This window comes from Accipiter gentilis, chromosome 8, assembly GCF_929443795.1.
Source record: "Accipiter gentilis chromosome 8, bAccGen1.1, whole genome shotgun sequence".
NCBI classification, from domain to species: domain Eukaryota; kingdom Metazoa; phylum Chordata; class Aves; order Accipitriformes; family Accipitridae; genus Astur; species Astur gentilis.
In genome coordinates this window covers 2294468-2321745 of record NC_064887.1, presented here as the reverse complement: position 1 = coordinate 2321745, position 27278 = coordinate 2294468, and the positions used below count along the sequence as shown (strand labels likewise).

The 27278-nt window shown below is 47.0% G+C and overlaps 1 protein-coding gene across 6 annotated transcripts in view; it reads left to right on the top strand.

The window, feature by feature from the left end:
* Positions 1-27278, top strand: part of PDE4B (phosphodiesterase 4B) — a 194105-nt gene that overhangs the window by 154733 nt on the left and 12094 nt on the right. For 4 of the 6 annotated variants that reach the window (XM_049807416.1, XM_049807417.1, XM_049807419.1 and 1 more), the window contains one exon: positions 11942-12054. In XM_049807416.1, coding sequence (XP_049663373.1) covers positions 11942-12054 — 113 coding nt within the window. Of the gene's footprint in view, positions 1-11941; positions 12055-14433; positions 14557-14579; positions 26522-27278 lie in introns of those variants that run through there. The other 2 variants (XM_049807422.1, XM_049807421.1) reach the window with 2 other exon arrangements.

Sequence of the window (27278 nt, the reverse complement as noted above, 5' to 3'; positions counted from 1 at the left end):
TGGGCACCCACAATTATTGCCACGAAGCCTGGCAAAATTGAGTTGACTTCTCCGGCTCCCACGATAATAAACCGCAATCACCCTACTCTAGACTAATTGGTAAGCAATTGCCTAGTTACTGCTAACAGTCAGTGGTCTGTTCAGTGAGTTGCGAGCCTGTGTGGGTCCTCAGTGACCTGATTCTCATGACCTGGCTGGTGATCCACCCCAACCAGCCTTCACACCAGTACTGGTGGGTATAATCAGGACTTCTGCAGGTTTGTCCAGTTCTGCCTTAACTGGCTTCATCAGGGCTTGGTTCTCGCTCCAGGCTGACATCTTGGTATGAGTTTCCTTGAAATGTTTCATTTTTTCCTTAGAACAGTGGCTGGGCCCCCATGACTGATCTCCTGCCGCTCACCTTGGGGTGGGTTGCAGGAGTCGGGGTCAAAGCAAGGCTGGGGGGTCAGGCTGCCCAGCACCAGGGCTCTGCAGAAACTCTTTCGTTTGCTGCTGATGGCTTCCATTTACTGCTTGGTCTCAAGACTCCGTCATTGTCATAAGGTTAATTTCACCTAACTTCAGCCACCTAAAAATTATAGACCAATCTTACGTAGTGGCTGGTTTTTGAAGAAAACTTATTGCAAGCCTGGGAGCAAACCATCCTGTTGTGCAGGAAGATCAGGAATTTCAGCAGAAGCCAACTCAGTGAAGCAAGGAGCTTCTTAGCGAGTCAAAGTGCAAAAAGAGAGCAGGCAAAGAGCGAAAAAGTCTGGTAACAAGGGAGGGATGTACAAGCGCTGTTTGGGTGTGTGGGGTGAAGTTGAGCAGACCAAAGGCTGATGGAGCTGTGACTAGCAAGGGGACTCCAACGTGGGTATGGAGTAGGGGAAGAAAGTACAGAAAAACTATTAATTTATGGGGGGAACAGCCTAGTGACAGCTGGTACAGGAAAGGCCAAAGTACTCAGTGCCTTTTTTGTCTCAGTCTTCACAGACAGAGTCTTCACCCAGGCCCTGGCACCACCCAGCCTGCTTGGGAAGGAGAGGGCAGTGGGTTAGGGGCAGCCTAGAGGAGGTGTTGGTGTTGGAGCCCAAGGTGTTGGACAGGGTTCAGGCTGGAAAAGCTGGCTCCTGTAACCGTAAGGTCCATGTGTGTCATTCATGAAAAACTGTGGTGCTTGGGCAGGTCTGTAACAACAGGAAAAAGGTCCGTCTTTGAGAAGGGTGAGGGGGATCTGGGGAACTATGGGCTAGTCAGACTCTCCTCAGTCACCAGAGAGTTCTCTGAGGGTATCCACTGGAGACTGTTTCCAAACACGCAAAGGACAAGAAAGTACATCGGGAATGATAGACACAGATTTGCCAAGGGCAAAGTGTGCTTGAAAGCCCCGATCTCCTTCTACAAGGACTAGGGGGATGGCGTGGCTGTGGGGACATGGAAGGCCATGGGTGGGCATACCTGCTGCAGTAAGCACTTTGGCACCATTTCCCACAGCATTCCCATGTGGAAGCTGAAGCGGCGTTGGCTGGACAGACGGACTGTTGACAGGGTTGGATATTGCTGGACCACCAGGCTCTAGGGGTGGTGCTGAAGGCTGCATATCCAGTTGGTGGCTGATGACAGGAAGGGTGTGGTGTGTCTTACCAGTGCCCTACAGCTACTGGAGCATCGGTCTGATGCTGGTGATTAGCTGGGGATAGTCCTGCTGTGGGTGGGAGGCTGGAGCAGATGACCTCCGGAGGTCCTTTGCAGCCAGTTTCTGTGACTGCGGGAGAGAGGTGCCTTCTGTAGTTCATGGAGAACGACAGGCACCTCCAGAGGGTGATTCAGCCCGTCGCAGCAGTCGTGCTGAGAATAGACCAGGATCACCCCTTGGAGGTCCCAGCCACTTTCCACTGACTGTGCGGGGAGCTTAGGTGATTAACTTTTAGATGGCTAAAGATAGCTCAGATGAGCCCCCCCACCCTAGTGACATTTCTCCAGGCTAATATTACTGCTTATCGGTGTTGCTCAAATTACATTGCAGCTGGCTCAGTGATCGGGCGGCGAGCGCGTTGGCTGTTGACTCAGAAACATCACTGCTACTATGGCAGTCGAGTGACTAGCAGACGTCTCCTGTGCTTTGCGTCGTGGCCGAGTCACGCTGCAGGCATTCCTCCTGTCACTGGAAGCCTCCGCTTCGGTGGTTAAATGAGCTGTGGCTTCTTCCTTCTTGGGATAGCTGCAGCACGGGGATGTGAAGCGGTTTGGTTTTGTGTCCTTCCCTACAGGCAAGAGGTTTTTCTTTCTCCCTTTCATATTGCTTTCTGTGGTCCCCATGCCTTCGCTCGGTGAAGCGTCTCTGCTTGCTCCCTGGAGTCTTCCAGTTTGAACCTGGATGTGTCCCCGACGTTCTTGGCGGGTGCTGTTTTAATCACTGCCTTGGCGTCTTCAGCAATTTTGGAGCTGTTTTTCTAGGGGCTGAGTTTTCCCAGCAGCCTTTCTGGGCAGCTGAAATGGTGTGTCCCAGAAAGGACCTGTCTTTAATTAGTGAATTTACAATGCCAGACTCCTCAGCAGTGTAACAGAAGAGTTCATTTCTTCTGCTCCTTGTTGTTTTGAAAAAAAAACCAAACAAAAAACCCAAAAGGAAAAATGCCCCCCAAAATCCTGGCCTTATTTTGCCTGAGGTTGTAGCGCATGTCAAACACTTTCATCAACAATTTCAGAATCACAAGCATTATTCCTGGCAGCAGCACCTCACTCATTTCCTGGCATTTTTCGCAATTAGCAGTAGAAAGCTTTCACTTCATTTTTTTGTCTCTATCTTCCTCTATCATCTCTGAATACAGACTCCATTGTTTCTGCTGCTTTTGAGCCTGTGTTAAGATTTTGTCTGCGTTCCCCCACAGCTGGATCTCCTCCAGTGCCACCTCTTCAGTGTACCTCCAGCAGTGGCTTTGCCAGTTAATCCCATTGTCTCTCTTTGCAGGGGTTTCGCTACCCTGGCCCCTCTTACCACATCTTATGTATTAGCGCTGGGTAACAGAAAAGTCCACGTTTCTAAAATAGCTTTTTGCTAAAAGCGTTGCTTTCAGACATGCTGCTCTCCATTCATTTGCATGCAGTGCCCGTGCCCACGCTGTCTGCAGCCTGCCCGTGTCCTGCTGAGCTCTGGCACCCGCTGGACCCGCTCCGCATCTCTCCCGGTGCCCAGCGTGGCTGCATCGTGCCAGGGAGCAAACGAAGAGCCCTTCGCCCTTACTCCCACCTCCCTTGCACACCACAGAGAGGGTCTGCAGTGTAGCTGCAGGTGTGAGAAATATGAGAGGGGACAGCTAGAGTTACTGGTCGAACTGGAGTCCCAAAAATATGATCAGGACGGGGGAGAAGGGCAGGATTGTCCATTTGTTCAGGGAGTTGCTCAAGAGCATACTGGCTCCACCTGTTTCACAGGTGCTGGGGCTTTGTGCCTTTCTTAGCACATCTGCACTTATCTTTGCAAAAGATATAATTAGTTTCATTGCATACAATGAAATGTTGGGGAGGAGGGGAAGTGCATCTAAATACTCTGTCGTTCCCATGATTTTAGATCACTCTGTAATTCCAGCCCCACGGTCCAGTGGACTGGGAGTGTGCAAGTGTCCATAAACCTACAAGAGGGAACATGTCTGTATGCTGGCAGCATTGCCGGCACGTGTGGCGTTGGGTCGTTCTAGTGGATACATCTTGCTTTTGAATAATACCTTCTTTTAGGTACATGTCTAGCTTTTGTGCTTGAAAAAAGGTCGGAAATCTGGTCCATAGACTCCCTGAATATTGGAAAACATACAGGGCATCTATAAAAGAAACCTGTAATTACGGGACACAGGTTTTTTTCAGTGCTTGTGGTTTGTAAGATGGTGCTATCAGACTTGGACATTTTCACTGCAGATTTTAAATGAATCCTTGCAGTTGTGCTCTGTGCCTTTGATTTTGTTTCCTGTGAATTTTCAAACCCATCTACAGAACAATTTTCTCAAATGTGTTTGTTGGATCTCTTAGAACAATGGTTTAATTCAAGGAAATAGCTCTCTGCTCATGGGTAGTCATGAATGCACTAACAGGATACATTAAACAAATAAATTATTTGGTGTCAGTTATTCACTCAGCATTGTCAAGGATAAATATGTAAACATGTCCGCACAATCTGTAAGCAACCACAGATACATTAGGGAAGGGAAAGGGTAAATGGCTGACAGCCTGCACAAGTCCCTATTCTATCAAGTTTTGGCATGTCATTTGTTGATAAACCTGTTTTACTGAACATGCTCTATGCTCCTGGGTTTGAGAGTGATGCCTGACACTGGCTAGTAATTATTGCAGGGCATATAACAAATCTCACTTTCTGAAGTTGAAATAGCCATATTCTTTTGTTGAAGGGAACAGGAGAGAGCACCTTTGGTGATCAGGATCTATGTGACTTTTATCTAAGCCATGACTCCATGAGTACCTTGTTAAATCACGCAGGCCACCCTTCCTTTTTTTCCTTCTTCTCTTTTTCCTTCTCCTTTCTTTTTCTCTCCTCTAACCTGCTTCAGGTCTTAAAATCAAATGGGTCTCGACTGAAGCACAGATGAATTCAGCTGGTGGATTAGTCTTTTGTGGATCAGATCGTACGTGTGGATCCCAGAGAGAGGGCTTCTGCCAGCTTGCTTAGGTGTAAGCTCTTAGTCATTAGTAGTCAAGGACTGAGAAATGTAAATGAAGCCTTCAGTAAACATTAGTGATATCTATACCGCTCACAAAATAATAATCTGTCATTCACATGATTAACTAGAGGATCTCCCTTCTCTTCTTAATCTTTTTTGTCATCTATAATAATGACAACAATTATGATAATCTATAATAAATGTAGTATGTTGTTTAATTAAAAATGGGTTGTCTTAATGTCCTCTGATGAATTCCAAGTGATAAAGATTTATAATGTATATTGTTACGATTTTTTAAGAAATGTCCGTATCTGAATGTGCTTTCTTTTTTTTTTTTTTTTTTTTTTTTACTTTGTAAATTATTTTAAATATCTGTAAATAGCCAAATATTCAAATGTACCTAAAACCTCCTATGGATTCACACTGAGAATTACATACATTTAAAAATTGCACCCTTAATGCTATTTTCAAGTTAGGCCCCTGGGAGTGTGCTTTCAAACATTTCCTAAAGCAGAGTTTTCAGTGCCTGCAAGCGGTTTCATGGACCAGAAAAAACATTTACATGCTCCCATACAAGGACATGAGGACTTCAAAAGCCCCAGCTCACCTTAAGAGCCATAGTGGAGCTCAGTTCACCAAATCTACTGATTACTGGCTGTTTGTTTCCCTGTCATTAGTGGGAGTTAGGAAGCATTTTCTTCTGTAATACTTACATTTTAATCTTTTGATTCTTATGAAGGTTCATCTGCTTCAGGTTTTGTTGAATTTTATCAGTTTGTTAAACATTCGGGGAACGTTTCAGTGCCTGCCTATTGCCACGTTGTACGTACTGGATTTGGGAGCAGATCCAGTATTAAAGCCTTGCCAAGGCAAAAGTGAGCAACTGCTCTCATTAATTTTACTTCTAAATGCACAGATTTGATCCTGAGTCTGAATTGTTGTTGAGGTAAGGTTAAGATAGAGTGATAATATTTTTTATTAAATCAACTGGAATCACTGGAAAATGGGCACTTTGGTGTCCTCAGTGGCTGTCCCTTGAGCCTCAGATGAATTGCTGCTACGAAGGCAGGCTGGAGCTGAGCACAGAGTGCTTGTGGGAAGGACGGTCTCAAATGTTGAAGAAGTTTATAATTATAAATAGCTGCAATTTATTGCAGCCAGGACGCAATTAAAAGTAAATAACCCAGAAGATGTCTTACTGGCACTGTAAACAAGTGGCTTTGCATGTGGAGTAGGATATGCTGTGTTAAAGTTGGTAGGACTGCTATAAGCTGCAATGCCTTGCTTTTTAAGCTGCATTGTAAAAGTTTCTCTTTGAATTTTTTGGCACCCCATTTTGATAGAGACTATTAAGGGGTTTTTGAGTCTTAATACTCTACATGCCTATAGTTTACGAGCGAAGTTACAATCCATTAGAAGTAACTATTTCTTTTCTTTGCAGAATTAGGAATTAAGTCTTTTACCAGTACAGTCAGTCCATAATTTGATCTTTTAAGAGTTGAGGAGAGCCAAGTTAGTAAAGATGTCGGCAGATATTTGTATTCAACATTTCTCACCTGCCAAATTGGACAATCTGTTCATGAGATAGAAACCCATTAGTAATATTAGGCTGCTAGATCACGGAAAACTTAGTTGTTTGGCACCTGCAATATTCCACTGAGCAAAGAGGAGAACTGCAACTCCTCTCTTAACTTCTTTAATTCACCTGTTTGGGATCTGGCATTTTGGCCACTTTAAAACTTTTTAGCCTTTACACCTTCTGCCAGAATCAAGACATGCTATGTCTTAATGTATTTATTTAAAGGGGACTAGGGTGGCCAGAGATAATCATGAGGGGATCAGGAGAGAGAAGAACTCACTTTGAATGTTGGCGTTTGGATCTAGTTTCAAAATGTTTCCTAAGTGGTTTCATCTCCTGTGTCAGTCGAGGGCAAAGCCACCATTCACTCCTGCACCTTGGGGACTAGGGTCTCTGCCCCACCATCCCACCTCGCTGCCTCATGGGGCTCAGTGCTTTTGGATAACAGGATGGGGACAGTGAGTTTGTGGGTTAAGAGAGGAACCACTGTGCGGCTGCGGCTGCAGATAACATTGGCCTCGTGCTCAGCGAGAGCGAGTTCAGGGGCTTGCATGCACAGCCGCGCAGTGGCGAGGGGCTGTAGCTCTGTGCCGCAGAGAAGCGTGGCACAGACAGGGTTGGTGGGGGACCGTTGGGCAAGAGTTCCTCATATGAAGCCCCCTTCTCATCTACGACACTTCATAGGCCGTCTGGTGAAGCGCATGTTTTCTCTTACGCTGAACCACTCCCAGAAAAGAGGAGGATCTCCAAAACCTCTCACTTTTCAAGTATTCAAGAAGAAAAAAGGCCTCAAGTCCATATTCATTAGCAGCTCTCACCATGAGAAAATGATAGCATGGCCAAGTCAGTACATGGGAAAAAGCTTCTAAAAATGGGCTGCTAAGTCACTTCTCTAGTGAGAGATGCTGTATGTACCATCATCTTACGGAGATGAAAAAGAAATAGATGGCAAAAAATACCAAAATGCAGTTTTTGCAAAATACTAGCACATAAATGAATTACTTTTCAGTATGCTAGGGCGTTCTAAGTGCCAGTGGAAAAATATTAAACCGTGTGCTGCTTCTGAGGGCTCGGCCAGTCTGTCCTCTGATGGACTGGCAGCAAATCAGGTCTTGTGACGAAATATCACCACAGTTCCTGCTAAATTGCTGCTGGGATCAAAAGCTGTGCACAAGCAGCGTGTAATACTTGAAAACTGAAATTAACTCCTTTCGTTAATTAGTTCTTTATTCTGTCTCGGAAATGATTTCACATAGGGCACTAGAAAAAATGACGGAAATGCTGGTTATAATTTTACGGGTAAGGGCTTGGTTATGCAACACCCAAATATAAACTGAAACATGATACAGTTGAAGATGCATCATGTAGTATTCCAGGAGACCGTGTACAGAAATTGCAGGACTGTTTCCATAAGTGACCACGTGCATCAGCTGTACCAGGAAGGTCATCAAAGTCTGTGAGTGGAGAAGGTCTGGCAGTGTTTCTGGCAGAGGGTGTTGCCCTCCTGATGTCAGTGGGACGCTCACATGAGATTCAGGGAAAGATCATGCCGTGTAGCATCTAAACTTTTGTTTACTGTTTACGTGAATCCCTGTAGTGACACTAGATACCGCTCAGTGAGAGAATCCCGATGCACGTCGTCTTTCTCCTCTGACACTTCTTTTTCTTTCCCCCTGCTTTTGTAGGGTTCCTCTGTTCCCCCACTTGCATTTTTTAAGCCTACCATTGCTTCCACTCCCCTCCTGCGCCCCACATGGCCACCTCTGCAGAAGCAAATGCTGCTGCAGGCAGCGCTGGCACTGAAGCATCACGGGCTATGGAGAGTGTACCAGACTCTCGTGTATCGTGCTGTATGGAACGCAGCGCTGGCTGTGTGCTGTCTGCAGGGGCTGATGCTGCAGGACCACTGAGCAAGGTGGAAGGTGGCGAGGTGCGTCAAGAAGGGAGGAGCTGCTCCTTCTCGTAGGGTCTGTGTTGGGTTCTGCTCTGAAGTATGTTTTCCCGTATCAGTATCAAAAAGCACTGTTAATTTTAAAATATTCAGATATGATTAATGTGGTATATATCCATTAATATTAACTATTAAGGAAGTTGGAAAATTTATGTTATTCCCTTTTAAGGTCATTCCTACAGAAAGTTGTTACATTCGTAGAAGAGCAACTTCTAATTGGTGTGGTATCTGTTATTTCTGGAGAGCTGTGTTATCTTACAACATTTCATTAGGGACTTGGAGTATGTATTTTAATTTTACATGCTGTTTTTCAAAAACACCTCGTGCAAATTTAGCTGTATCTGTGGAATCGTAGCCAGTGCTGTCACCATCTATTTGTAAATAGTCACAAGAAGTTAACAAACAGGAAGTTAGCAGAGTTGCACGTACCCAAGGAGGGCTGGTTTGATCATGAAGTGGGGTTTCCAGGTTGATTGGTCTCAGACTGGGTCACTTGGAAAGTGGCTTAGGAGACAGTTACCGAGTTTCTAAGAAGGGTCGAGATCAGGCTGCCTTCCTTCTGTTGAGGAAGATAGTGTCTTTTCCTCTACTGGACTGTCTAATTTCTTGAAACTTGTATAAATGTGGTATCTTTGACGTACTTAGTGGCCAAGCAAATTGTGCTAAAACTCACCAGCAGGTTCAGAAATGACTGAGGAAGGAAGGCAGGGAAGGTGAAGAAGCTGAAAGACATGCAGCCACCTGGAGGGAGGCACACCATCAGAGCCTCATTTCACAAGACTCATTTCCTTAAGAAAATGAGTGAAAAAATATTTAGATTAGTCAAAACCAAAAGACACTGAAGAATTCACTTAAGAAATCACTTAAGGTGATGCATCTTTCCCTGGGTCTGAAGACCCAGCTGGAGCTGTGGGCAGGCCAGGGGAAATGTGCGGGCTGGTGCCATGTCAGAAAAAGCAAGTTCTGAAAGAAAACGTTAACAGTGCTTTTACACGGAAAAACACTTCTTCTAGACTGGGTTCTAAACAGCTTTTGAACAGTTACAGAACTCACCTTTTTTTTCCTTAAAATGATATTTAGCAAGAACTGCTTACTATCACTTTACTGTATCTTTGCCATTGAAATAACTAGAGATATTTTAAGTGGCAGTTTTCAAAACATCTGCATTTAAATCGTTAATCTATTGTCCTCTAAATGTTTTGTTGAAAAGGCTTAAGTAAGTGATAATGGTCATATTTTTACATGAGTAAACCAGGCTTCAGCCTGAAGGGATCCCCACTGTTCCCGAGCTTCCTTCAGGTAGCCTCACTGAAATGAAGCAGAAAGGCAGCTCATGCTGCAAGACACCAGTGGGAAGGAGGGATCGTTTTGCACAACTGTCCAGGTATACTCTGCTAAAAATTCTAAAAAAACATTTAGAATATCTAAAACACTGATTGTATTTTTATCTCATCTACTAAAAACTAAAAATAAAATTTTAAAGAATTTAGAGCTGGCAGTAGCCTAGTACCAGACCCTTTTGCTCTATACCTGAGCCCCGAAGTTTCCTCATTTGCATTGTTCTCCTTAATATGTAATATCTTTCCTTGGGTTTTGGTTGGGTTTTCTTTCCTTTTATTACACAAAAGTCAGATTACAAAGTAAAGCAGTAGCCTGGACCCTTCCTCAGCTCTGGGAAAAATAAGTCCTTCAATATCAAGTATAGATTTCTGTTCTTGGTCCTGCATTGCCCTGACGGTTCTTTTGGCGGTGAAGACTTGAAGCGAAGCGATACGGGCAGCAGGTCCTGCAATCCCGACGCTGGGCAAGGCTGGAAATCCCCAAATGGCTTAAATTAGGGTTAGTGCCACAGTGACCGTGTCCCTTCTCCTGCTACAGGATTGCACACATAGCTCACGCCGTGGTTGTATGTCATGGTCCTGCTTACTGAGAAGTCTTGGAGCCGGGGAACACGTTACAGTAACGCAGCACATTTCATTATTTAAACATATGGTCAGCTCCTCTTCAGTTTGTCTGGGGAGATGATTTTTTTCCTATTCCTAAAATCATGATTTAGCCCGTGTTAGTTTTATCAGTGCAAACATTTTCTATTACGAGGAATTTGAGCCCTTCCAGGTCAACTAATTTACACGATGAACTGGTTGATAGAGAATATGCATGTTAGAAAGGAAAATACGCCCAAGTTCTGTGTGTTTTGGCTATTTCCACCTGCTTTTGGATATATGTATCATAGAAGTATGCAAGAATGAGATTACTTGCCATGTTTGGAGCTCTGTGAGCACAGAAAAACCATTAACTTTCAATGCCACAAAGATTCAGATTTACTGAATCTTTAAAATGTGTCCGTGCCAAGTGCTCCCTGCGAGTTTATTGCTGAATTACTCTTTGGCAGCATTTATTTTCTGCCACGTAACTTCAAACATTGCACACACTACGGTCTCTATACAATACTTATTAATGATGTTCATTGCTTTATGGATGTGGTGCACGAGGAAGAGGATCTATCCTAATGAAGGGGGAGATACTGGCCCGAGGTGCCGCTCCTTCCCCGGGGCCGCGAGCGTTTGATAGGGAGGGCAGTGGTATACGCATGCATGGGGCATATGTGTGTACAGCATGTATGGGGCATATGTGTGTACAGCGTATATGTGTGTACAGCGTACGCGCTCTACAGCAGAAACTTTGCTGAGTGTATATCATAGCAATCCTGACCTGTGATGTCACTGTTACCTGCTCAGCCAGTGCCATTAGAAATGCTGAATCCATTAACTTTGACAGATTTACGGGGTAAGCATATGTCACTGGTATTATGAGAAGCAGTTACATTCATGGGGAGATTTTATGATTCACTGTATCCGCTTATGTAAACCTTAACTTTTACGCCGAGAGCCGCTCAGGAGCATGTTGTCCTGCTGGCAGGGTCAAGGAGCAGAGCTCGGTGGGAGCAGGGGCTGGCGGGCTTGGGGAGCGGGGCTGGCCGGGCCGGGGTGCAGGGCCTGCTGGGGACCACGGGCGGCTCGTACCGGAGAGCGGGACCAGCGGGCTGCAGGGCTGGTGCGGCTCATGGTCGAGGCTGGGAGGGAACGAGGCCAGCAGAGCTGGGGAGCCAGGACCGGCAGGGACCGGGGCTGGGGGGGGGGGGGGGGGGGGGCAGGAGCAGGCCGGGTTGGGGAGCAGCAGGGCTGGGGGGGGGGGGGGCAGGAGCAGGCCGGGTTGGGGAGCAGCAGGGCCGGGGGGGTGGTGTGGAAGAAGCAGGCCGGGTTGGGGAGCAGCAGGGCCGGGGGGCAGGCGCGGGGAGCCGGCTCCGGCAGGGCGCAGGGGCCCGGGCGGGCGGGGAGCGGGGCTGGCGCAGGACCAGCATCCCGGGTGGGGGCGGCCCGGGCCCCCGCAGCGGCCCGGGGGCGGGAAGGGCCGGCGGTCCCGGAGCCGCAGCCTGCCCCGGCCCGGCCCTGCCCTGCCCTGCCCTGCCCTGCCCTGCCCGGGGGGCGCCCGGTTCCCCGTCCCGCGGGGGGGGCAGGGCGGGCTGCGGGGCCGGGGCGGGCCGGGGCGGGCCGGGGCGGGCGGCCGGGGCCGGGGCCGTGCCGGGTGCCAGCGGCGGGCGGGGATTTGCTCGCCGGCGGCGAGGGGAGCGCAGCGGCGGCCGCATGATGAGGGAGCGGTGCGGCACCTCCGGCGGTGCTGGCGGCGGCTCGGGCGGCCCCGGCATGGAGAGGCTGCCGCCGCGCCAGCCCGACTACATGTCCGTCTGCCTCTTCGCAGAGGAGCCCTACCAGAAGCTGGCCATGGAGACGCTGGAGGAGCTCGACTGGTGCCTGGATCAGCTGGAGACCATCCAGACCTACCGCTCCGTCAGCGAGATGGCATCCAACAAGGTGAGCCGAGCGGCGGGGGGGATGCGGAGCGGGGCACGGCGGCCCGATGCCCGGTTCTCCTGCGCGTCCGTCCAAGAGAGCGACTCCCAAGTTACTGCCGGGGAAGGAGGTGCGGGTTTCCCCCGGGGGGGTTGGGGGGGGACACACGGCCAGAAAACAACTGGAGGTGGCCCGGCGCGGCCGGCTTGGGGAGAGCGATCCTCACCGTCGGGCTCTTCTCCGAGAAGTAAAAGAGGTTTCAATTAGCGCCGGTCCCTTCGGAACCGATATTACCAGAAACACTCTGAAAACGCCCGCGTTTACCAAATTATCACTTCAAAAGTCAATTATCTTCATTGTTGCCTGTCCGTAATAATGGCAAACTCCAAACATTGTGGTACGTTATTTTATTGCTGTTTTGTCTTTCGGTAAGCGTTTAATTTTGTTTTTAATGTGGTGGGCTGGCTCGGCACCGCTTGCCAGCATATGATGAGGGTGCGAAGTCAAAGATGGTGCATAGGGAATGAGCTCCGAGAGAAGCTGCTCGCCCGCCTCCCGGGACGGTTTTGTTTGGGGTTTTTTTCTTTTTCTTTCAGTTTTTAATGCGCCGTGAACGAAAGGGGAGTTTTGCGTTTTTTCTGCCAGGACTAAGGTGCTCAAATAAACTAAGAAAAGTACGCTGTGCTAAAAGTCAGAGAAGCAGGAGGGAGAGCAGAGTCCCAGGAGAACGCCGAGAAGCAGCAGAGAGGAAAGCAAGGGAAACGCGAGGGCCGAACGCCCTTCTCTGGGCAACTTGTGGAAGCTGATGTTCCTCCCCCCCTCGCCCCCATTCCCGGTGCTGGAACCAGCTCCCCAGCCCCCGTCCTGCCGAGCCGCAGCATCGCAGATGAATTTCGCTGCAGCATCTCCCCAAGCCAGACCGTAAGTTGCCGGAGTGGCTGGTGCCGGCTGGAAGGCGCTCCCTCCCCCGGGGCCCGGAGCCACCTCCCTGCTCTGATCCAGCCGCTGCCCGGGGCAGCGCTTGGCTGCCAGCAGAGCCTTCGCACCTCCGGGACAGGCTGGCTGCTCCCCATCCCCGTGCCTTGTTTTTTTCAAGCGCGGTTTTTGCACCCAGGTTTGAAGGCGGTGTTTACAGCCGTGCGTTGTCCGATGGAGCAGGTCATACAGTCCCAGGCTGAGCTTGCTCCGTCTTTGGGGCCAGGGCTGTGTCCGCTGCATCTATGCCTTTGACCAGCTGTCGCCGTTAAACCCGGTTCTGAGTTGTACTGCACCAACCCGATGTTTTCTTGTTATTCCTAATCGGAAATTAATGAAATCAGACATGCTGAATCATAAACTGATTTTATGGAAAAAGTTGAGCAAAGAAATCCCGTGTTATTTCAGCTTCCTTCTCTGCTAGTGATTACCACGACGTGCAGGGGCAAAGGAAGCAATAAAAGTTTTATAGACCGAGCTTTCAAGAAAGGCATATTTTATGTTTTTTGAGTTTGTGTCGAGGGAAGCCAGGGTGAAAGTTGAGAAAGGTTTAGGCTGCAGAGAAGGCTGCACGGCCAATGTGGACGCTGATGCCCTTCGTTTTGAGATTATTTTTTTCCCACCGAGTGCCAAATCTGGACTTGTGAAGGTGAAAGACTAACTATATTGCTTGTTATAGTAATTACAAATTGTGCTCCCTCTGCGTGCAAATGGCTTGCAGCTGGGTCGAGCAAAAGGTTCCCGAAACTTTGTTCTTTCACAACCGGTTTCTGAAATGTCTGCGTTTTTTGGTCAACTTCCAGTATTGCTTTCATCTGTGAAAGAAAAGCATAAAATGGCCTCACACCTCGCTTTCCTTTCCTCATCAGCAGTAAATATTGACACAAATTAGTTTTGGGGGTTTGTGGCTTTTGGGTTCAGACGTACAATCTGCAGAGCGATCTTAGAGTGTGAGAAGCCGTTGTGTTGGAAACGTGCATCTTCAGGAGGAGGCTGCAACGGTCCTTAATTGGTCAGGTTTTGCCTTTCGCCACGTATCCCACTACTGCCTGCTTCGGTCCAAGGCGTTTAAATTTGTCACCGGTAAATAGCAAAACAGTCAGATGTTTTGAAAACAGGATGCTCGGGCTCCACGTTATTAAAGAAAAACGGAAAGAGAAACAGTATAGATAGGAAGAAAGCAAATAGACTCAGCATGCTCCCAAGTGCAAGAGCAGTATAAACAGTGACCTATCTTCCTGACCTCCGCTCTCGCCAAGTTCCTGGCCCCGCGCCACCCAAGCCAAACTACGTCATTTGAGACTGATAGTAGGCATGGCACAGCTGTTGCAAGTGTGACTCGAATTTCCTGTCTCCTTCCTGACAGACGTAGTTTAGAAAATCCAGAGTTGCAACAACAGCAGAGAGAGAGGGAGGATCTCGGCATACGTGTTCGCGGGGTGATTCTCAGAAGTCGTGCACCAAAAAGGAATCGCTGGGGGGAAGCGCCATGCAGAACAGCATCCTGGCTTTAAGCTGATGGTTTTCGGAAAACATCAGTTAAAACATGTGCGTATACTTTTTTAAGATGTGAGTTAATTGCCGGAGAAGTGAGGAAATGAGCAGCTAATCTTACTGTGAGCTAACGAGCCTGATTGCACTGACATCAGTGGGGGCCAAGGGAGCAGTGCCGTTTGCACAGTGGGACTCTACAGTCCCACGAGCGGGGTCGGACTTCAAAGAGGGGAACTCTGTTCCCCGGGTGTGTTGTCAGCGTCCGTGAGTCCTGATGCATTGCCAGAGCAGTGCCTGATCCACGAACCAGCCCGAGTCCCTTGCGCTCCAGCTGTGAGCTTCTATTAAGTGCCCTTAACTTTCTACATTAGAGAAAAAAACTACCTGGAAAACTACCCGGTTGCAGGGAATGCAACTGACATGAAGGGAATATATTTTCCTAACATTGAACTAATCTTTTGCTGTGAGTGGACTATGGCACTGCAGCTTTGCAATGAAACAAAATTACCTGTAAAAGGCTCTGTAGGCACTCAGCGCTGCTTGTAGAAGCAGACCACACATATTTATGTTATTGTAACATATATATTCTTTTTTTCCTGCATTTATCACCCTGTCCACCTTCCAGCTCAGGCAACTGCTGTGTCTCAGAAGGATTTGTGAGTCATGGGCCTGCTGATAAAGAGGGGGTATTTTGTCTCTTGGTGGCCACCCTGTAATGTTGCGTTTGGCATTAGGCAGCTGTCCACAGCCTCGCTTGTCCTGCAGACGGAAGCGCAGGACCCCCTTGGCTCTATTACCTAATATAGCATTTGGGAGCTGGGGGAGGACATGCTCAGTGCATCCTCCGAATCATAAAAAGGAGCAAGTATTCTTGCCAGCTGCAATGCTGGCCTTGCTGACTGCAAGTTTGTACGGGGCCGTAATATCATAGAAATGAGGGATGGAAAAAATGTAGTATATTTCAAGAGCTACCTGCCTGTCTGTGCAGGATACAGCCCAGATCACGCGTAAAATGAATATATCTGAATGGACCTAAGCAGCACCTTTCCAGCTCTTTAAATTAGACCAGTCTTATTTAGAGGTTTTTGCAGTCCATCGAGTAAGTAAATGGACAGATAACATAATTTGCGGTCTGTGGGGATATTCTAATTTTGAGTAGAGAGAAGTGTTGTCATCAGGGTGCCTTGGCTTGTGCTCTTGCAACTTTCAAAACCCGCTTCTCTCCCTGTACTCTTCCCTGGGGGACCCATCCCTGCCAGCACTGCCTGTGCAGCTACAAACGCCTCAGAGTAAATCCTGAAACTCTCTTACTTCAACTCTTTAAAAGACATCTCCGTTACTCCCGAGTGCCGAATAACGCAACTCAAATCTTGCCACCCAAGGCCGTTTTCAGCCCGTGGCTCAGGGCAGCAGCACGGCGGGGCTCTGCACTCCTATCTCGGTTGCTTGTGAGCCAGAAGCCACTAAGATAAACATAACTGATTTCGTTTTGCTTGTATTTCAAAGGGCATTTGGGTCAGAAAAGAGGAGCAAGGCCGCACCTAGCTTTCAGGAGACAGTGGCTAAATAAACATCTGGACACTAATGTAAACTCCTGAGGTCCATGGTGGAGGTCGAGCATGGCGCGGGGCCAAGTGCCAGCAGCGTATGTGCCGGGCTGCACAGCCTCCACGCTCGCTCGCCTGTCTTCTGCCGGTCTGTCAGTCCCGAACGTTGTCCTCTTTGTACGTGATGTTTCCCTTAAGTGGTGCCGGGCTGTTTAGTCGTTCGCTTGCTTTCGCTGTAACTTCCTTTGTTTAATATGCTTTTAAAATAGCCGAGCACTGCACAAAGAGAGGCTTGTTCGCTTGTGCAGCAGCCAGCGAAACAAAGAGACTTCCACGTCTCCTGTTTTTACAAGCCGGGATGAATCACTGAGCTCCGCACGCGGTTCCCCTGCCGCATACCGGTATTCCCCTCGCCCGGGGACTTGCGTTACGGAAACAGGGATCCGCGACTGGGAGAGCTCTCTGGAGTGTGACGGGCCAGTCGGAGCAGCCCCTGCCATTGCTCTGCAGCAGTCCCCGCAGAACTGGTCCCCGCAGAGCCCTAACACACATTGCCCGTGTCAGGTTTGACGTAGTGTCAGGTTTGACGTCGGCATGCTCTGCGGTGGTTAACCGTTTCTTAGTCGTACAGCTGCTGTCTGCAGAGCGGGACACTAGATGATCATTATGCTCCATGAGAACTGCAGTAGGAGCTGTTTCTATCTGGGGTTGGGAATATTCACTCCAGCTTTGGTTTATCTGATGACTTTTCATTTGTGTTGAGGATGTCCTTGTTCTAAAGGACAGGGCACTGTATTCCTTAAGGCAAAGCTGTGCACGATGCAGGAGCCAGACTTCTTAACAGAGACACTTGGGAGTGGTGTACATGAGGTTCCAGTGAAGCCTGCCGGGTGAGGAGGAGCCAGCTCTGAACGGTGGCTCTGCCCCACACTGTGAAACCTCTCAAAGCTCCTTGGGGATGTTCAAGACTTGGTGAGCTGGGTCCAAGTCAGCTCCTGCGTATCAGTTCTCATCACTGTCAAATGGACTTCTAGGGTAGCTGTCTCCATACCATATCCATTCTATTCCTCCTCCCCTGCTCTTTGGCCTCTAAAAGAAATTATTCTGATTATATCAATTATGTCATAAGAGGGGGGCGGTATAGAATAGTAGGGCCTTACACGGGCTTATTTAACAGTCTAATACTTCGGTCTTGAGAGCCCTCTGGGCTGTCAGTTTCCAGATATCTTAGTTAAACTGATTCAAATATTTAAAAAACGGAATATTGGAAAGCTGCACCATTGCCTGTGAAAAGCGTCGGTACAGTATAAGGAGCCAGGAGCCAGTGCCACCGTTCAAGATACCCTCCTAGAACAAAGTGACTTTGAGTGGCGGATGCTTTCTCATCTTCTGGGACCGTTGCAGTAAACGGGTGGGAAGAGCCAATAGGAAGGAGATCCCGCGGCCAGGCATACCCTACGTGCCGCTGCTGCACGTCTAGATAGCCACAGCAGAGATGAAGGCTTCGGGGTTTGTATTTTGGTTCAAATCCACCTTCCCAGGAGCCTTTCTGGGGAGCTGCCATCCTGTGGGACATGACGGTGCCCAGGACCTTCTAGCATGTCCTTTAAACATTTCTGCTTGTACTAGGATGTGATGGGTTTTAAAGTTCTGCATTCTCAGACTTTTACGTTATAGCACATTAGGGTGGGGCTTAAATAAATAATAGCTCAAAGGCAGGTTCAAAATGAATCATGATTTGAGGGCAGGACTAGAGAGTGACTAACTGTTCAGAGCAGTGACCTCTCTGGAAGTGAAGTGAGGATACTGGAGATGCATGAAATCTCGGAGGAGAAGCATCACTTAGGATGAGGGTGAGCTGTGAAGGATTTCAAAGTAGGATTTAATCCTTTGAGCAGTCCTAATCCTGACCCTGATTTTGTGGACTGGACCAGTTTCCACAGCCCGACTCTGAATGTCTCAGTTTTTACCCAGTTGCAGAGCAACTGCTTTTGGTGGGGCAGCTGGTGATCAAAATATTTGCACTAAATGAAACTTAATTGAAAGATGTTGCGTTATCAAAGCCAGAACATGTTGTGGAGATGTATTGGTTTGAAGGCTCATCCATCAGAGCTCTTAGAGGGAGAGATTCCTCTGATTAAAGCCTTTGCTCTGTGTTTCAAGCAAACAAACGAGAAGTGCCTCACCTTGCTGCTGGTTTAGCACAGCTGGGCAAATGCCACATAAAAATTATTCTGCAAATCATTTGCCTATCTCTCTGTGAGAAGGATTTTTCATTTAAATATATTTACATTAATTAGTGCCTTCCGTATGGTTTTGGTGCTTGCATTAAGCTCATTTTCATTTTGGCAAGACCAACTGCCACCTTTTGGGGGGGGATACTGTATTGTAGAGCTACACTGACTTCTTCCCAGAATTTACTCTTTATCCTTTGTTTTCTGAAGCAAACGGACTTCTGTCGATTAAAAGTTGCCAGACTTTTCTCATCGTGGGCATCTTGGAAAAGTCATCTCAGGGCACAAAGTTATTTGAATTTTCCAAAGCCTGTTCTCCTACTCAGGTAAAACCCCAGCTGGATTTGCCTAAATGATGACTGCAGAGCCTGACTCAAATTTAAATTAAATTTAAATTGCTGCTTCGTACGATTAACAAAATCCCATGTTTAATTGCATTGCTCTCTTGTTAAATGACAAAAGCTTTTCCCTCTCAGTTGTTTATTTTTTATTTTTTTTCTGAAGATTGAGAATATAGTCCAGGCATATTTCATCCGAATGTCCAGCATCTCCTTATGGTTCACCCCCAAGCCCCGCAGGTGCAGGGATGCCTCTGCCCGCTCCCTGCCTGCCCTGGCAGGGACGAGCGGCTGGGGAGGCTCTCTGGTTTGTGGGCTCTCTTTACGTAGTCGTTTGGCTTCCTTTGGCACTCGAGACTTCATCAGTGCGGTTTGCATGGGTGTGACTGACAGAAGATTTTGGTCTGAGATCTGCAGCCTTCTGGAGCGCTATCTGCTCTGGAGGCCACAGATGTTGTCAGTTGCATCAGGTCTTTCTTTAATCAACTTCATGTCAACAAACAAGCTGCTGTAGGTTTTAATTTTGCTGTTGCTTCTTAGCCTTCAGCTCGGGCTGGTAGTCATCATCTCGTCTTCCTGATTTTCCTTTTGCAGTTAACATGGCAAACATTTTTCCACCTGGTAAAACTGTATAAAAATTATTTTGCAGAACAAATGTTTTTGCTTCTTTCTGGTTTTATTGACTCGCCACTCATTTGAGTGAAGAGTAAAAGCAGCGCTGGGATGAAAAACTGGTATGAATGCTCACCATGCTGTGCTCAGCTGCTCTGGAAAAGCTGGTACTAGTCTTGGGAGTTACCCCTTGCCTGTAACATGCCATTTGTGTGGTCCTTCCTCCTTACCGTGCAATTTGGTTTATGTTAAAAAATGCACCTGTCAATGACGGAGAGGGAGTGCAGTTCCCGGGGGATCGCAGCTGTGCTTCTGTCTGGTTGAGAGCTCTTGCTGTGTGCGGGTTGGTACTTTCTGGTGAAGAAATCCATACAAAACCAAGTAAGCTGACACATAGACTCAAGATACAGTTGTATGTATTAACTGGCTAGAAGAGACCTATTCTTAAATATAGGAAGAGCATTTTGGATGAAGCAGAAACCAACCTGAGCCTCTTCCAAAGGAACCCAAAGCTTCAGTTCAAGCTCCAGACTGGGCCATACCCCACTGCCGTGTTTTTTCCGCCCAAGGAGACAGACAGTATGTGCTTTGTCACACCACGCAGCGTGAAATCTTAAACTCTCTCCGTCCTGGTATTTCGTATCAATCCAAACAAATGTAAATCTAAACCAAGGGCTGTTGGGTACCAAGCGCAATGGTATTGGATACACCGAGACTTGAATTCATTGGCCATAGATGCTGCAGGACTGCCCCGACCAAGGAGGTGGTAAGCAGATTTGGCCCTGCAGGGTATGGCAGGCATTTTCTCCATGTGCCAACAAAAACTCAGGCAGGCACACCTTATAAACACATGACACATTCATTTTCAGGAAAGTAAACGGGGTGGTTTCTCCATGACCTTACCAATTCCCCAGCATCCGGCGGAGGGGGGGTTTCTTCTGCCGTACCAGTTCCCAGCAAGTGAGTAACATGCCCCGAGCCTGCTTTTAAATAAGGAAATTCAGTATCATTTCTAAGCAGTGCTAATTCACAGTGCTTTCCTTGGGCAGGATCCTATAGGGAGTTTTTCCTTTCCAGCATTTTAATGCAATTTGCATATTTCAAGTCTCATTTGTCTGGAAATGAGCTGGAAATGTATGGGTGATAACACTCCTGCTTCAGGTTCCACTTCATCAATTTTAAGCCCAGTGTTGCGTAAATATGTCCCACCCAAGGGAGGTTCTGCCGCTTTCAGAAATGCTAAACTTTACTGGTAAAATGTGAATATTGTTCTGTCTACATCAGATACATGTTATTGCTTTCATGAGCAGCCACATGCTGATTTATGGCAACGTGCTATTTATTTATCAACATTTACATTGTGGATTTTTAAATTATTCTAATAACATAAGGCCAACAAGTTGGTCATGATGTTACTCCTTTAAAGTCTTCCTTTGAACATATGTATAAATCAACTCTCCTTTGATGTGAAATTGGATATTTCATAACCGTGTGTTTACTTTTTGGTTGAAAAAATAAGCTGAAGGGAAAACAAAACAAAACAAAAAAACAAACCAAAAAACAAATAGTACTTTGTATCTCATTAAAAATAGTTTCTAGCACATTAAAAACTATATTGTTTTAGGAAACAAGAACTAGAAAGAGTTGCAAAAGCATTTGATTTTTTTAATGACTGATAGTTGACTGCAACCATTCTACTTTTCTTCAGGCACTGAAATACGTCTGCAGACTTTCTCCTTTAGTACTGCTTAGTGTGAAATGGGCTCATTTTTTCTTTAAACATTTAAATGCACCTCCCCATCATCCTTCATGTGAGTGCTTAAAAAGGAAAATCGATAGAAATTATGAAGTAACAAGGACAGCAGCAAATTTGTTTGACACAGTCCTTTCTGTAAGTGATGTAACATCAGGAAAGCACAGATAAATGATCAGGTTACTGCTCCTATGAATTAATGAATTTTAACTCTTTTGACTTGCAAACTTTTAAAGAAACAACAGAAGAAATGCTCCAGCACTCCAGAATCAGCAGGTTTTCCAAATGGAGTTTGCGGAAAAAACCCAGAGTAATGAGAAATTAACCTTCAGCGAGTTACAAGGTGCTTGTGTGCCAGAGATCTGCTTCCCTGCCCACCTCAGGAGTGAGCAGGGGGTGTTCAGGTTTGGTACCAACCGCTGTCCTGGGACACCCGGGATCGCACCCTCTGAGCCTCGCTCTGCCTGAGCCTTTGCTCAGGCAAAATCCAAACTCTGGGAGTTTTGTCTGCCTGGTGGTTAGGTGTCTCTATGCAGTACAGGAGTGAGGTATCCGTGTCAGGAAGAGAGGGCTAGGTATTTACAAATATTTCTTCTAGCTTCTCAAACACAGGTGATGAGATTAATCTAATTTTTTTAAAAATCCGCAGTAGCGCGTGAGTGTCACATCCATCCCCTTTGAGTGGCCAGAGGTCCAGACAAAAGCATTACACATTTGCTGTTTGACCTGATTGCCGTATACAGGGATGAGTAATTTCCCTCCTGTGTGTAAATAATTTCCGGCTGGACTCTTGTTCCCTCTCTGTCACATGGGCAGGTGAGTGTCAGCTCTTCTAAGCTCCCAGTGCTGGGCGTCCAATTATTCCCAGGAGAAGAGCTGTTGAAATGAATGGAGTTACACCAAAGTTTAATTGCACCTCTGGACCTGCAGTAATTTACCCAGGCAATTAAGCTGAGAAGGATTGAGCCCAGCTGCGTTTGCATGGAAATCAAAGGCGAAAGTAACCCTCGTACCACAAATCCTTTTGTTCTAAGGATTTCTAGGAGCGGTGGAAGAGCGAGGGATGTAACGTTTGCGTCAGAAGGGTGGGTCGCCGGGAACAGAGTTTATAAACATTTTTTACACACTGGAGATCTGCACCGATACTCCTCCATCAAAGTGTGGGGTGGGACCCCACTCTCCTTAGGTACTCGGGGCTGGAGCCCCGCAGCATCTTAGCAGCTCTTTTATCTTGAAATTGCCCTCAGCTCCTGCAAATGACTAAAACTTTTTTAAGCAGCCTCTTTGCATAAGGACTCTTGGCCTCAGGGAACCCCAGCTGGTATAAATCGACTTCAAAGGGTTTACATCAGCAGCAGATACATCCTCCTGTCTTTATTCTCCCTGTAAAGCACCAGGAACACCTCTGATGCTGTACTCCAAAGGGGAATAGGAACAGGAATAACAGCAGGACTATCACTGGAGCCGGTGTGGGGCTGGAAGGACCAAGAACATGTGTGCCTCTGCGTGGCTCTCCCTCCTTCCTAGGAAAGGAAGAGAGTAGTTCCTTCCATAAAGAGCCAGAAAGGTGGGATTTTCCACGCTGAAGCACCCGGGAGATTTCCCACATGTGGCTGGGCACTGCCCTGCACTCCACCCCGTGCCGCACGTGATGGTCCCAGAGCCAGCACGCTCCCAGTGTGCTTGGGCTCCGAAATCTGGCAAATCCTGTCATAAATTAGGCCAAATTTTCTTCCACTGCACGAAAACGAAGGCAAGCAAGCCTTGCCTGCAGTGTTTGGTTAGGATGGGGTGAAGGACCAGCTTTTGAGCGGTTGAAGGAGCTGCCATGCACTCGGTGCCGATGCCACCACCCTCCCGCCCGCCCGCCGAGGTCCCCACGGTCGTGTCCTTGCAGAGCCTTGCGCTGGAGGCCAGCGCTAAGCCCCACGCTGCAGCGAAGAAGTAAAAGCAAATAGTACAAGTACCGGTGCAGAGAAAACATGAGCAGCGAGGGTGCAGTGTGGGCAGCCAAGAGGGGAACTGTGAGTGAACTTTCCCAATGGTAATCAAGGAAATTACCGCACACACGCACAACTGGAAAGCTGGAAAGAAACTGTGATTCCCTTTACCAGAGAATGCATGAAAAAGGGTCACTGCTGGTAATCAAAGAATGATTCAATTTCTGGGAGACTTAATTTGGTTCAGATGACTTCTGCAGTTACTTCAGAGCATGCAAAACAGGAAAACTCCACGCGATGCGATGGCTTTTTCTCACACAACCCTCCAGATGGTTTTAGACCTCTGTGACTTGCTGGGAAGGCCAGCTGTACCGCCATGTGTATTTGGTTATTAAAAATTTCAGTTGGGGCTTCATCTTATTTACGTTATCTGCACTCTTTTCATCAGTTGGAATGTGTTAATTGCGTGGTCCTGTGATCGGAGTTTGGGGTAGAGAGAAGGGAGCCCCAGGCCCGTTTGCTGATTTTGCTTCTTTCTGAGGGAAACCCCCCTTGAGTCGGCATGGGCATCCCCTCCCGTGTACATCCTTGTGTGCGCACGCGTGTATTCTTATGCATGCTTCAGTTCCCATCTGTACAGCAAGGTTATCAGTGCTTATTTCCTTTGTAAAAGGCACCAAGATGATTATTAATTATGAAATTAACAGCACACGTCCACATGTTGCTGATAGGCATTATCGTAATTGCCGAGCTGAGGGCCACGCTGTGCTCATGCACACGGTCTTTAAAGCAGCAACACTTCTGTTTACTTAATGGCAGAGCAGTTGGTATTTTCTCATTGCTAGCATGCAATCTGTTTGTTTTACCCTTTGCTGTCAAATCGATTTAACGAAGGGATCATTACTGAGGTTTGCACATGACATCAGTCATTGATCTGTGCAGAGAGGCAGCAACGTGCTTTCTCCCCGCAGGCACCACAGGCAAATGGCACAGCAGTTCAGAGGAAGCAGTGTCGCTCCAGAGCATCCTGACATCAAGGGAAGCTCAGGAAAAATCCCAGATACCCCCCACGAGCAGTGAAGACACTGCGATTACCGAGTGCACCGTCAGCATGCCTCGCTCCATGCTGAACTGTGTTGTTTTCCAAAGGATATTGTGTTATTAAGTAAATCCTGCTTAGGTGCCAGCATCATTCAGATGGTAAATTGCAATAAACTTTGCAAAGCATGTGGGTATTCTCATAGCACTGTGGGTGTCTCGGCTGGGTTTGGCCCTGATAGTCCTTTTAGCGGTGCCGTAATACTGCTGTCTGCGTTTATAAAAGGTTGCTGATTAAAAGTCTGGAAAAGTGAGCAAGATTAAGGCTGTTGGAGGAGATGAAGAGGACAGATTTCTGGTTAAAGATCAGATATGAGAGTCCCAAGGTCTTTTATCTGTCCTCATCTCTGCTGCAGATGGCTTGGGTGACCTTGTGGAGGCCATTTAATTGCTTTGTGCCTCTGCGAAAAGGCAGCAGCTACCCTTTGTACCTTACAAAGCCAGTTGTGAGGCAAAGGCATTTTTTTTCAGATGTTTGTCCACCGCTTGGGATCATTTGTCTGAAAGGGGCGATTGTATAGAAAACCTGACCGATTCAATGCTGCTTAAAAGTGTCATCATGTGATGATGGTGTTTCCCTTGTAAAGATAAAGGCCTCGATCCAGAGAAATGTTTCAGCACATGCTTCACTGTGAGTCTGTGGGCGTGCTCACGTGTCGGTGGCTGGTGCTTGTGACCGGCGAAAATACGTCACTGTGAGGAATGATAGGCTCAGAGCTCTCCTCTCCTCCCACGGGCTTTCTCTTACTTGGTTTTCATTCTTGCTGCCAGTCGTTCTCCATCACTGAGGTTTCTCTTAGGAGTTTCAAAAGTGCTTTTGTCCCTCTTGGTTGGCATGAAGTTTAGGGGAGACCCTGTGAGCCAAAGCCCCATGCCCATGACCTCCTGGGCAGCCAGCATCTTTCACATCCCACTCCTGCCATGAGACAATATTTAAAAACTGGTTGAGTAACCCAGAAAGCGAGGCCTCGCGGTGTGGCGTTCACGCTGGCAGGGCAAGGCAGGCTGCTGCAAAAGAAGACGGCAGAGATGGTGGTGGCAGAGTCCGAGCAGATAGCACCCCATCTTTGGTCTGCGCAGATAGCCACGTGGCAAAAGGGAGGTGGCATCGGCTTTCCACCTTCATGCATTTAAGGAGAGAAGAGGGTGGGCTCACAACTTGATTTGCTCTACGCGGTTCTCAAGGCCGAAGGGCTGATTGGGAGCCATGCCTGGGGAGCGAGGCGTGATTTTCGTGGTGCTCAGTGCTGGTCCATCAGCTCTTGCAGCGGGGACCGGGGGTGCGATGCAGCACCGGCTGCCCCGCGTGTCCCACAGCGCGGGAGGAAGCCTCGTGACGTCATGCGAGGCTGGTGACATTTAATGAAGGCAGTTGGAGAAAGGAAATAATTTTAGACCAAAGGTTGCACTTTTATTTTAGGAATCCTGGCCGCTGTCGTGCGGCATATTACAGCCAGCAATCGCCAAGGACGTCCTAAAGCAGTGTGAGTGCTGCACATCAGTGGTGATTCCTTGCTGTGATCTGTATCGCATACCCAGTCCAATGTGCTTTTCTTTTGATTTGATGCTAAAAGGACAGCTACAGCTCCCTGATAAAGTGATTGTATTTCAGTTTAAAAAAAAATTAATGATCAAATCTTGAAATTTGGATTGTGAATATATCCTTGTAAGAAAGAATTTATCAATTGCAGACTGACGTTACAGATTTAAGGTTATTATTAGTTTATACCTTTTACCTGAAAAATATTTCCAGTTTGTGAAGGTATATTTTGTAACATTGCTACGTTTTGCCCTTTACCATGTAGGGGAAAAATATTCAGGATCACACTGAAAATGTGAAAAATTATGCTTTTAGAAATCCATAAGTGAATATTTGCTTTGAAAATCCTCAGTCTCTGTAATGAAGAGGATTAAAACAAAGCAGAAATGGAGAAGAGACTACTGCCTACTTTTGACTTATTTAAATATGCAGAGAGCTTCCTCCATTTTAATCTTCCTTATGAAAAGATGGCTGTGTTACTAAAGCTGGCAACCCCTCAGAAACCAGCATCATTTTTTTGTCGTACAGTTCAGCTGAGCAAGGCTGATGTGGAGTGGGGACCCCCTTCAGCCAACTAAGCAACCAGGACGATTCATAATTCATAAGTGCTTCCAGCCATCCAGCTGAATACATTTGGATTAGTTCTCGTTTCTTCGTGCAATCCCTGATTTCATTATTCTCTCCTGCGAGCAAATACACCCACGTTCAGCCCTCTGCAAAGATGCTATGCCAAGCTTGGCTTTGTCTGGGATTAGCAACTGCCGGGCTTTGGGGGATCTCTGGCTTTGATGAACGCTGATTTTTTTTATTGACTGGGGAAGGAGGGTGTCCGTGTGCCCGAGGAGCTCTCCTGTCTGACCGGCGATTTCTCCGTGAGGATTTGTGGACAGTGGCGTGGAGTTTTCCAAAATGCCTGAAGCAAACTATTTGTTATCTGTGTCTTGGGGTTATATTAAGGTGGGTTTAAATCCTGAAGGTTTATGAATGACTGTTCTTTTGTGCTGTATTGCTTGGATAAAACCTCTATAAGGAAAACAAGCCTTATTTTTAAATGGTTCTTTATGTGTACTGTATGGCAAGAGATAAACATATGTGTGTACTGTGCATGCGGCGTACATGTATGTAAATTTTTTTCTCCTTTGGGAATTCACTGTTGCGGGATGAAATGATGCAGCAATGAAAATGTGTGATTAGAAAATTAGGAGGATCATAGCATGTATATCTGGGTGAAAAAACGCTTGAATCCTACATTTTACTGTAATGATCCCAGCAGATCTTCAGATCTGTGGCATATTTCTTCTCTGTTTTGTTCTGAACATATGCAATTGCCTTTTACTTGCGTAATTCAAAATGGAGCAAACTTATAAAATTCAGAACAAAAGAAGGTTATAGGATGTGGAATTTAAAATCAATACCAGAATTTGATCTTTCAGAGAGACTACCTGAAATGTTATCTTCTCATTTGTTACAGTAAAAACTAATATGCATTCTTGGAGGAAATTAATTTTGCAGTGTAGTGTACTGAAAAGAAATATCTAGTCATGATGATGCTGAACAGTATCTAAATGAAACCATATGTCACTGACTCCATTCCAAATGTCTCCAGAATTTTGCTCTTAGCAGCTTGTTTGTGGACTTGCTTGTGATAAAGCTGTATTCATTTGGAAGAGCATTCAGAAAAATGCCATCTTTGTGTATGTGCTTTTCCCCTCCC